Source organism: Polyodon spathula, chromosome 3 (assembly GCF_017654505.1).
Source record: "Polyodon spathula isolate WHYD16114869_AA chromosome 3, ASM1765450v1, whole genome shotgun sequence".
Classification (NCBI taxonomy): Eukaryota; Metazoa; Chordata; class Actinopteri; order Acipenseriformes; family Polyodontidae; genus Polyodon; species Polyodon spathula.
The window spans coordinates 49,190,627-49,203,230 of record NC_054536.1 but is presented as its reverse complement, the minus strand read 5'-3'; the positions used below and the strand labels follow the sequence as shown (position 1 = coordinate 49,203,230).

At 39.9% G+C, this 12,604-nt stretch overlaps 1 protein-coding gene across 3 annotated transcripts in view; it reads right to left on the bottom strand.

The window, feature by feature from the left end:
- LOC121313142 (tensin-3-like) overlaps positions 1-12,604 on the bottom strand; it is a 165,238-nt gene that overhangs the window by 115,852 nt on the left and 36,782 nt on the right. Inside the window, exon 1 of one of the 3 annotated variants that reach the window (XM_041245356.1) lies at positions 158-245. The exons of the other annotated variants lie outside the window; for them this stretch is intronic. Coding sequence (XP_041101290.1) covers positions 158-169 — 12 coding nt within the window. The 5' untranslated portion in view covers positions 170-245. Of the gene's footprint in view, positions 1-157; positions 246-12,604 lie in introns of those variants that run through there. 3 annotated transcript variants of the gene reach the window in all.

Sequence of the window (12,604 nt, the reverse complement as noted above, 5' to 3'; positions counted from 1 at the left end):
AATAACGAAAAACAATTGAAACACAAGAAAAAAAACTTTAACCAAAAGCCTACGGCAGACTGAATTGTTCTTGAAGATATTACAAATTCTACGACACAATACACCAACAAACAAAACATCTTGGCAGTTAACAAATGTGAGATAGCAATGCACCTACCAGAACAAGCATTATGTCTCTCTGTATCCGGTTTTGTTTCTTGATAGACAAGATGCAGTTTTAAGAAGTAAGTTGTTCCATACACAAAACTAAAAGCTGTCAGCTTTAAACTCTTCTGAATTACTAGAACCCTGATCTAAACTGTCTATTTATTTATTTATTTATTATCTCTGACTGCATTGCATTCTCCTTGATAACTTTGCCCAAATGTAAAGCAAGCCATAGAAGGCTATGCTCCCACTTCACCCACACAGCCTACAGATCTATTTGTCAATGAGATAAGCCTCTTATCTTCAGCAACCCATTCATTTTGTTGTGTGTCAGTAGGTCCAAAATTCTGCCACTCAACTGAAATGATTTAAGAATGTTACATTATAAGCTCTGACTCTATAATCATCTTAAACATGACTTGAGTCATGTGAGGTATTAAGTTTCTTGTGCATGGAACTATGCTACTCATATCCCTTCTCATTAGGCACTTACAAGTACTGTGAGTAATCTGCCCATGCTGACAGAAAACACTATCCCCATCCTATTAGCGAGGTAAGCATTAATAATAAAGTTCCATACATTCAAGCGATATAAGTAACCAAGCTCACATGTCTGCAGTTATTTTAAAATGTAATCAAAACATCTGTACCGTATTTATACTTTCAGTACAGCTGTAGACATGTAATCCTCTCTCCCACCTGGAATACTTTGTTATTCAGATTGTATTGTACAGCATTGATTAAATGAGCTAAACATCGTTATGAGCTAAATGCAGAGCGAGTGTTCTCACAGAAGTGAATTTAGTCTTGACAGCAACAGTAACCTAGGTAATCAAACTTAACAGCCAGGCTAGGCCGAGGCTTTTACCTGTCTGATTAGATAAATATTTAAGAGTTAAATCTGATATGTAACACTTCCCTTTGGGTATGAAAATCTCATTTACTCTATTGCCCTGTGTACTTAAAAGTATTATAGAACACAATTTGGTATCTACCCAAGGGTTTAATAAACCGTGTGACATACATTTTGAGGGGCATTGCGGCAATTGATAAGGGCACCCACGACAATTGCCGCATGGCCGGCATTAATTTTGAGTCCTGTATATATACTATAGCCCTGTTATTATTTTGCTCAAATTGCGAAATATAAAATACATGGTAAAATGGATTCCATAGCATAACAAAAGATATAGGCCAATCATCTGAAACCCTTCTCTAGAAAAGTTGGTTTAAAGCTCAACTGGACGTTCCAACACAACAACGATCCATAATTTGAAGATTGACGTGTGTACGTACTGAAAATGTGTACAACCATCTCCACCACAGTATATCCCCTTAGCAGGGGATTACATTAGAAAGTGTAATTTATGTTGCTGGCTAAACACAAAACAGAAAGAAACTCCTCTTCCAGCACATTTACAACATTTAAATCTATAACATTCTCCTCCCCCAACTCTTTCTTCAATGTAGTTTACCTAAAAGCACCCCTAGTGTATCCTGACAATCACTAGAAGAGGCAGAACTTGAAAGAACTGCTGTGATGTCATCAAAAAACAATGTCATGACTGCTTGTAAAAAATGTGTGAGATATTTCAAAAGCTCTTGCATTTTTCATAGAGGCATATGTATTACCAACTACCGTGGCAAATGACCAACAAACAGCTGGACTAAGATCCAGTCACTCCACATCTTCTCATTAGGAGCCCTACCTCGAGTCAATATGTCGCACCCAAGTGCAGGGTGTAGTCGTATGAAACAATGTCGTCACTATGAGTTTTCTATTAACTGCCACAAGCAACCTCATGTTTGAGAAAGCATTTAATTTTAATTTATTTGTTTCTTATCGTACTTATTCCTGTTCTCTCAAACTCAAGGAATTCAAGGGAGCGAGAAGCACTTCCTGTAGACAAGAATGAACAGTGTCAGGTAAATTGCTCAAAGCCCACACATGGCTTTGTAAGAGCCAGACTTAACAGAAAAAAAAAACCTCACCATATCTACTCAACAAGCTCCAACAGGCCATTAGGCAGATGTCGGGGATCAAAGTGTCTCAACTGATTTTCCTCCAAATGAATCCCCTCCAGGAACATGTTTTTGTACAAGCACTAACAGCAGCGCTCAAATATGCCTCAAACTCACTCATTACAATTGATATATTGAAGAGGCACCACACCCTTGCTCTGTGGAAGGATTGCATGTTACCTTTCAGCTTTCATGTTCTGTGCTATTGTGCTATTTCCTTTTCTTTTTTGGGGGGAAAAACAAATGAACAAGCTCTGCATTCTTAATGACTTCCAAAACTCTTTTTTAAACAATTAAGAACACAGTAAAACAGGAATGTACTGTTATATTTGTAAACAAGTATGCTCCAGTAACCTGATACTAATTCCATGAGGGAGTAGGTTACAATATTAAAGGTGACGTCAATATGGGTTTTACATGGCATGCTTAAGGGCCAACATGAGAGTCTATACTTTAGACCTCCTTTGAACTCTAGTGGGCATTTTAATACCCACCGTTATAAATATAATTTAACATTTTATGTCAACTTTACACCCCTGTAAAGTTTAACATATACAGTATGTTTAACATACTGTATATGTTAAACTTTACAGGGGTGTCCATAGTTGGCCCTTCTACTCCTGGTTTGTGCCAACCCTCTTCCAAAATTGTTTAATTGAACCAACTATACCTCCATGCAAACCCTGAAGTGTAGTTAATTATATAATTTTGCCTGTTAAACCTGGAGTAGAATGACCCCCCAGGACTCTGTTTGGACACTGCTTTAGAGATGTGAATACATTTGTATACATTTTAGCTAGTATTCTTTGAGCTTTATGATTCTCTCCATTTTTAGCCAGCTTTGCTTATTTGATTATTTTTGTTCATAATAATTATACATTTTGATAGTACAGTAGTCTCTGGATAAGAGAACACCCCTCAAAAAGCAAGTGAAGTGTTCTTATGACCGAAATGTTCCATAACAAGTTAGCCACCAGACACAATATGAATCAATATAAATAGGCAATATGCAAGTGTATGTTAGTTAATAAACTATAATAATAAAGTAACAGACAAACTAACATTAACAAACCGTCAAACTAAATTAACACAGCACCCCTCTACATGTTAAAAAATGCAGCAATAATATACAAGACATGCACAACATTATTTAACAGAATGTTGAAGCAGCATACCAAAACAGGAAACACCAAATTGTTCTGCTACTTGTGTCTGATTCAGGTTTTTTTCAAGAGTGCGAACAATTTCCAACTTTTTGTAGCAAGAGAAACAGCGGCGCATTTCGCCATTTGTTTACATGCCATTTTGTAGGCACACTCATGGAAATTAAAGTGCAAAACAAATCAATGATATGATGGCAGTTCTGGAAAGATTTAATAAACCAAAAATGCCTCGAGACACTCAGCAACACAGTGTGACTGTACACAGGAAACGTCCAAAATAATGCCAGACAATATTTCAAGATCAGATTGTTCAGAAAGTGATAGGGAGATTGGATTTGTGGGCAAATGCAATTTTCCCACTCAGTGGTGTGTAGTCGATTGTGCATGAGTTGTGTAAGGAAAAGCAAATGAAAACCAAACACGAAGGATGAAAAAATTATTATTTTTTTTTTTTAGGTTGGATCATCCTCAAAGACCTCATTCCAAAAGGAAAGATATCTTTGCCGAATATCATTTGCTAGTTTATTCTGCAAACATTCCGAATCAGCTGGAGTTATATCTAAGACTTTGGGGACGTATATTGAAATAACAGTGTTGCTGTAATTGTGGGTAGTTTCCTTCATTAGATGGAAACGAAAACAACTCCATCCCTGCAACCACTTACACAGCACAGACTTTAATGCAACATTAATCATAATAATAAATCAAAATACAACATGCTAAGAAAGAGATGCTTGAGAACAGTGATTTTGGCCACAGCAATGTTTGGGCACATACAGATTATTATACAATGGTCAAATACATTAGGAACAGCAAGGTGGGAGAGTTTTGTTTTATCTTTCATGTAGTGCTGATGTACACTTTAACAAACACATTCTTAAAATCGGAGCATTAGCACAGCTCTGCAGCATACAATGGCAAATCGAATGTGTCAAAGGCCATGGGCTTGCATGTTAAAGGGTTATGCACACCGGACATGAGTGAAAAAAAACAAAACAAAAAACAACTTGATTTATGGAGTAAGGCATGCGAAAGAAGCGAGCAAATATAGAAATAAATGTGTTTTATTTGTATTCATGCTACACGCTGTTCACATTGCAATATACCAATCAGAAATAAGGTGTCCGTGGATTCCTTTCAATTCGAAGAGAAGGGATATACGCCTACCTATTGGTAGGTGTCACTGAGCTCTTACTATCAAAGCTGTTGATAGGCCCCCCTTCCCTCAATGACCTCCTCGGGCCCGCCTACCGAGGGAATAAAACCGTCATGCAGGGAAGGATTAACCTCTTTTTGCTTGTCAAGTTTGTAAGGTAAGACCATCTGTGTTGCATTGAGTCCTTTTTTCTTACTTAAAAAGCACAGCATTGAGCTTGCTGCTAGTTCCCTTGCACTTTGTGCTGAAAGCTGGCTTGCCGCTTTCACAAAATCAGTAGCTCCTAAATCGAAGCCCTTTTTTCTCTTTCTTATACTGCTTTCAGCACCTACTCGCTTGCGTTGCAGGCTGCTTTGTCTTTACTGTCTGTCGTGTGTTGGGCCTTACAATCAAACAGACAGTGTGCTCGCCCCCATTTGTACTGTACTGTATTGTTGTATTGTGTATTTTGCTGTATTGCTGTGAATCGGCCACCACAGCTTCGGCCCTTGTGTCTGCGCTGCCCAGGTGTGTGACCACGCGGTTAGATGTTGGCACCATTGCTCCCTGGCTTCTCGTACGTTCTCAAAGTGCATAGACGCTATCCTGGCCCCCTTGTGACTGCAAGGGGTCAGAGTGATGAACTACCTCGAAGACTGGTTGATCTGTTCCTAGTCACGAGAGGCAGTGGTAGCCCACATGACGCTTGTAATGGAGCATCTAGCAAGGCTGGGCCTCACCATCAACAATGCCAACAGTCGGCTGATGCCTGTGCAGTGCACAACGTATGTGGGGCTCCAGCTGGACTCCACAACGATGCATGCATATCTGTCGGACGACAGAGTAGCAGCTCTCCAGCACCATCTGTCCCTGTTTCGACATGGATCGAGGGTACTCCTTGTCTTGTGCCAGAAACTACTGTGTCTGATGGGTGCAGCTTTATCAGCCATCGAGCTGCTTACTGTGCATGCACCCGCTGCATTTCATCTGCATCCCAAGCGCGACAGATGCCGTCGGCTGACAGTGTGTCTTGCGTGCTCGGCGACCCTGCACTGGTGGAGGACGACCTCTCATCTGCGCCAAGGGGTCCAAATGGGAGTAGTTTCCAACCGCTGGGTAGTGAAAACGGATGCCTCTAACTTAGATTGGGGTGCAGTCTGCGAAGGCAGAGGAGTCAACGGGTCCTGGTCAGGCCGCTGGACGTCCCTGCATTTCAATATGCTGGACCTGCAGACGGTAATCCTTACTCTCCAGCGCTTCCTACTTGTGGTGCGCAACAAGCATGTATTGATCCACACGGACAACATATCAGTGGCATATGTCAACCACCAGGGTGGCCTTCAGGATTTTGACTTCAGGATTTTGACTTTTGGGCGACGCATGTCCAGGGCATGGATAATTGGACGGCGGACCTCCTCTCGAGGGAGGGTCCGCACCCGCCGGAGTGGCGGCTCCACCTTCAGGTGGTAGAGCACGTTTGGGAATGGTTCGGGAAGGCGCAGGTCGATCTCTTTGCCTAGGCAGAGACAACACATTTCCCCCTGTGGTACTCCTTCCACCACTTCAGTAGTCCACTCGGGGTCGAGGCCCTGGCCCACATATGGCCCAAAGCACTACTTTACGCGTTCCCACCTCTGTCATTACTCCTGAATCTACCTCGAAAAGGTCCGGTCAGAGAAGGTGTCAGTTCTTCTAGTGGCCCTCAGGTTGCCCAAGAGAATCTGGTTCTCGACCCTGTGCCAGCTATTGAACGGCCTGCCCTAGGAGGTCCTGCTTCGCCTGGATCTCCTTAGTCAGGCAAAAGGCACGCTTTGGCACCAGGAGCCGGGCAGGCTCCAGCTGTGGGTCTGGCCCCTGAAAGGGACCGCTGGTCAGCCTTAGGGCTGTTGGACACAGTTGTGGGTACTTTGCAGAATGCTAGGGCGAATTCAACTAGGTCGCTGTATGCCTATATGTGGAAATATTTCCAGGATTGGTGCCGGACTAACGGTCATGACGCAATCTCTTGTCCCAATTCCTGTTATTTTGCAGTTTCTGCAAGATCTGCTTGAGGCTGGTAGATCACCTTCCACACTGAAGTTATACCCAGCAGCTATTTCTGCTTGCCATGCCCCCATTGACTTGTGTCCCCAGGCATGCATTTTCTGGCTACCCGGTTTCTCTGAGGCTCTCGGCAGTTGCGCCCTCCTAGGAGGGCTAATCTCCTTGAATGGAGTCTTGGGGTTGTACTGGAGGCTCCCACGCAGGCCTCATTTGAGCCTGTATACTCCATTGAGTTGAAGTATCTGTCTATGAAGACAGCCTTCCTCTTGGCTATCACCTCCGCTAAATGGGTTAGTGAGCTGCAGGCGCTGTCTGTGCACAGCTCCTGCATGCGTATTTGGGATGATGGTACCAGCGTGTCACTGCATGCAAACCTTGCTTTTCTCCCCAAGGTGGTCACAGCCTTCCACATTAATCAATCTGTGGAACTGGAGTCCTTTCATCCTCCATCGTTTACTTCGGAGGAAGATAGGAAGTTGAATTTTCTCTGCCCGGTTCGGGCATTGAGATGCTACGTGGATAGGACGAGAGCAGGACTGAGGCGTCCCTTGTGTGCTGCCGTTCTTCTCTCCCTCGCGACGGCTCTGGTATCTTCGAAATGAAAGGGAACGTTAGTTTACTTACCATAAACCTGGTTCCCTGAAAGGGAAGATGGCCACCAACCGCGAGGGAAGGTGGGCCTATCGGCAGCTTTGATAATAAGAGCTCAGTGACGAATAGGCAGGTGTATAGCCCATAAACTATGGTTGCCATTTCTATTTCAGAGAACCATGTTTACAGTAGGTAAACTAACGTTATAAAGACAATAAAAAGAAGGATGCCACATGGCAAGACATAGCAGAACAATTGGAAATTAATGGTTTGTCTTTCTGTCTTTATTTCACCTTAATTTTTGTCAAAGTGACAGGGTGTGCCACACACTGGTTTTGTATTTCTGTAAAATGATGTTTCTTTGTTTTAATAATGTTGACCAATAATAACAAGCCAGTGATATTCCCAAAACTGTTTCCTTTTTTTTAATGTGTGGTGTACCCATACTCGTCTTTGTGTTTTATTTATTTTATCTACAAAATAAGCAAAAGGAGAAAGTTTCATGACTAGCTACAGTTTTTTTTTTTTTTTTAATGTACTTGCGCTGTATTTGAGTTGTTCACTTCACTCCCAGTGTGCATACTTGGTTTGCCTCAAATTTGCTTGCTCGCCTCATTCACATCTGGTGTGCATAGCTCTTTAGCTTCAGAAGCAGCTGGCAAAATAATGTTTTTTTTTTTTTTTTGGGAAAACCCAGATTTAATTTTTTAGATTTAATTGCTGAACGATAATGTTTTTTTACAGATTTATCTGTTAGGTAAATGTTGAAAATTAAAAAAAGAGAGTCAAGTTACATGTATTTTTTCACAGATTTATTTTGTTAGAGATGTTAGCTAAATGTTGACTTGCCAAGTGTAAAATTTATTTCTTTCACAGATTTATTTGTTAGAAACCCAAGTTTAACACGTCAGCTAAATGTTTACTCACTAAGTGTATAAAAAAATATAATTCTAAACTGATTTGAAATGTTGAATTTGTGATCTGCTTATGTATTTGTACTTTTTGTGTTTAAGGAAAAAAAAAGCGATTGGTGCGTTGGGTTTTAACATTATGGCCCTTTTGGCGTTTACCATTGTTTTTAAGACACGTTGTCTAATCACAAGCTTCTTAACACGTTGATCAATACTGATTCTCATTGGTCACTTTCTTAAGTGTTGTGTCAATACTTTTGTGGCCCCACTGGCTTGCCATATCCTTAGCCTCTTATGACGATCTGTATTTAACCCTTTTTTCCCAATGGAATTTTTTGGAATTTAATAACATTAACTTTTCTGTGTTTGGTATCCGTAAAATCTATTAGCATATGACTAATAGGACTATCTGGTAATCTCCCATTAGAGAATGCAGCCTGCATCGTAAAATAGTACTTTACAGATATGCATCGCCTTGGTCAGAATTTAGAAAGATAGCATTCATGTATCTAGTTCAGGGGTCTCCAACAATGGAGAGCTCCTATCCAGCAGGTTTTATAGGGGTCTTTACAGCATCAGTGGCTAAAGATCAGGAACACCTGTTAATCTTGACTAATTAAGCCAATAATTGGTTCAACTGAGTAACTGAGAGATTGAGAGAGTTTGAAACCAGCAACCACAATAGCTCTCCATGACCAGGGTAGGAGACCCCAGTTTGTACAAAAAACAATTAGTTACTTATGTTTCAAAACATAACAAAATATATAGAACTATATATTTGAATGAACCCACATAGCTTCTATTGTCTTAAAATTGGAGTCTAGCTCTTACCTTACACACCTTACGTCAGTGCGAAAGCCCTACATGTAATTAGTATTTGTGAATGTGAGGGTGTGGGTGTGTGTGGGTGTTGGGAATATAGGGTTGGCAGGGAGGGAGTAAAAATCCTCCCTGCCATGAAACATGTGAGAATGTGGCTGGAGCCTTAATTGAACATTTAATGGTTAATCAGGCTCCAGCCATATGATCTTTAAGGAGAAAATCCTTTGTTTGGAAGGTGGTGTTTGAAAGGAGTGCTGGGGAGTGTTTATGGGAGCTGTGTGATTATAAATGGTCAGTGAAGGCGAATGCCCAGCCTGACAGTCCAATTATTTTTGTTTAACCTTTTATTTTGCCTAGTGTCTGTTTGTGTGCTTTTTGTTTGTTAATAAACGTCTCCACCAGCACTTTAAACTGCAGCTTTCTGGTCTCATTCCTGACGCTATCCTCTTACAGACCACATCACCACAAAAATGAAGCAACACAAAAAGCCCTGAGGCCCTTTATTTACCAAACCCTTCTAATTCCAGAGTGCAGGATTACATTGCTAAGTGATTGTTACTTCCATCATACATGTCTGCTTTTAAGTACTTTATTTTTCAGTCACTGTGCTCAACTAATACACTGTTAAATTAAGAGAAGTTAAGAAAAGTAATCCTATTGGGGACTAATAAAATACTTAATTCTTAAATATTTTTATTAGGAGAAAGAAGTCGTGTGTGTGTTCTCATATAAGTTTAGTTTTATTAAATATTTTCAACAGTGTAAGTTCACTGCGCTTTCCTGACATCAAGTTATTTTGGTCATTTATAAAAATAGTAATCATGGAAATCACTTCATGAGTCTGTATTTTCTGTATTTTTATGTTACGGTAGTAAATCAATCACAGTGTAAATAGTCATCCCATAGTTTTGGTCTAATTAACAACCACAATGTAAACTGAAACTGTTTACAAAGTTTAGCCATAGACACGTAACTACTACATTATGAAGCTTTGGGATAAAAATAAGAATTGCACTCATTGAAAGATATAGCACAAGGCGCTTTTGAATAGGACCTAAATGCAAGGCTGTGCAATATTTACCTAATAAAAACGGCTCCATTACACTGACTGAAATGACACTTTATTTAACCTTTTACCCCTTGGAAACTGTGGCAACAAGAACTAGGCTCTGTTTACAGTTGTAAAACAGTACAGAGCTACCGGAAACCGTCTGCTTCCAGAGTAAAGAAACTGCAATTACAAAAGGATTTGTAGACTGTCACACATTATCACCTTTGTTAAAGATTAAAACCAAAACATATTACAAGACACAGATACATCCCAGATCTGGTACCTTTTTTCATTTGAGAATTAAAAAGTTTGTATGAAAAGCAACATTTCACATCTCTACTGAGGGGCACATTAAACCACAGTCTAATTCTTTGAAAATTGTTTCCAATTAGGAATGGAGTATTCCAGTTAATTACATAAGGCTGTTTATGGCACTAACTAGTGATGGAAAACCAGTCTCGTTCTTGATGTAGCTATCAGAAGTAGATTGGAGTAAAATAGAGAAAACACCCACAGAAGAAGGATGGTTGTTCTTCAAAAACGTAGTACTAGAGGCGCAAAACAATTATATCCCTAAAGTAGACAAATCTAAATGTAAAACTAAATTGCCAAAATGGTTTAATAGATCAATTAAAAAAAATATTCAGCGAAAAAAGGCACTTTACAGAGCATTAAAAAAGGACCAAAAAGAAAGTACACAGAAAGAGTACACAGATCTGCAAATGCAAGTCAAAAAGGAAGTTAGAAAGGCCAAGAGAGAAATAGAAATGAACATTGCTAAGGGAGCTAAAACCAATTCCAAAATGTTTTTCCAATATTACAACAGCAAGAGAACATTCAAAGAGGAGATTAAATGTTTAAGAGATACAAATGGCAAAATCGTAGAGGAAGAAAAAAAAATAGCAAATATGTTAAATGATTACTTTTCACAAGTTTTTACAAAGGAGGATACTGACAACATGCCCCACATGTCATCCAGTTCCTATCCAGTTTTAAATAACTTTAGCATAACTGAGGCAGAAGTGTTAAAGGGACTAGGAGCTCTTAAAATAAACAAATCCCCTGGGCCGGATGAGATCCTCCCAGTAGTACTCAAAGAAATGAAAGAAGTAATTTACAAACCGCTAACCAAGATCATGCAGCAGTCTCTTGACACAGGGGTGGTACCGACAGACTGGAAAATTGCAAACGTAATACCGATCCACAAAAAGGGAAACAAAACTGAACCAGGTAACTACAGACCAGTAAGCCTGACTTCTATTATATGCAAACTTATGGAAACTATAATAAGATCCAAAATGGAAAATTACCTATATGGTAACAGGGTACTGGGAGACAGTCAACATGGTTTTAGGAAAGGGAGATCGTGCCTAACTAACGTGCTTGATTTTTTTGAGGATGCAACATCGATATTGGATAATTGCAAAGCATATGACATGGTTTATTTAGATTTCCAGAAAGCTTTTGACAAAGTCCCGCACAAAAGATTAATTCTCAAACTGAACGCAGTTGGGATTCAAGGAAACATATGTACATGGATTAGGGAGTGGTTAACATGTAGAAAACAGAAAGTACTGATTAGAGGAAAAACCTCAGAATGGAGTGTGGTAACCAGCGGTGTACCACAGGGATCAGTATTAGGTCCTCTGCTATTCCTAATCTACATTAATGATTTAGATTCTGGTATAGTAAGCAAACTTGTTAAATTTGCAGACGACACAAAAGTAGGAGGAGTGGCAAACACTGTTGCAGCAGCAAAGGTCATTCAAAATGATCTAGACAAGATTCAGAACTGGGCAGATACATGGCAAATGACATTTAATAGAGAAAAGTGTAAGGTACTGCACGCAGGAAATAAAAATGTACATTATAAATATCATATGGGAGATATTGAAATTGGAGAAGGAATCTATGAAAAAGACCTAGGAGTTTTTGTTGACTCAGAAATGTCTTCATCTAGGCAATGTGGGGAAGCTATAAAAAAGGCTAACAAGATGCTCGGATACATTGTGAAAAGTGTTGAATTTAAATCAAGGGAAGTAATGTTAAAACTGTACAATGCACTTGTAAGACCTCATCTTGAATATTGTGTGCAGTTCTGGTCACCTCGCTATAAAAAAGATATTGCTGCTCTAGAAAGAGTGCAAAGAAGAGCGACCAGAATTATTCCGGGCTTAAAAGGCATGTCATATGCAGACAGGCTAAAAGAATTGAATCTGTTCAGTCTTGAACAAAGAAGACTACGTGGCGACCTAATTCAAGCATTCAAAATTCTAAAAGGTATTGACAGTGTCGACGCAAGGGACTTTTTCAGCCTGAAAAAAGAAACAAGGACCAGGGGTCACAAATGGAGTTTAGAAAAAGGGGCATTCAGAACAGAAAATAGGAGACACTTTTTTACACAGAGAATTGTGAGGGTCTGGAATCAACTCCCCAGTAATGTTGTTGAAGCTGACACCCTGGGATCCTTCAAGAAGCTGCTTGATGAGATTTTGGGATCAATAAGCTACTAACAACCAAACGAGCAAGATGGGCCGAATGGCCTCCTCTCGTTTGTAAACTTTCTTATGTTCTTATGTTCTTATGTATCGCTCCATCTTGTAATGTACGCATTCCCTTGTGAGAAACCAACAGGAAGCAGACAATATATGATGCCTGGAGTGGGCTGTTTAACCCTTACAGTGCTTTTAATGTTTTGTATCTTTAAGCAGACAACCCA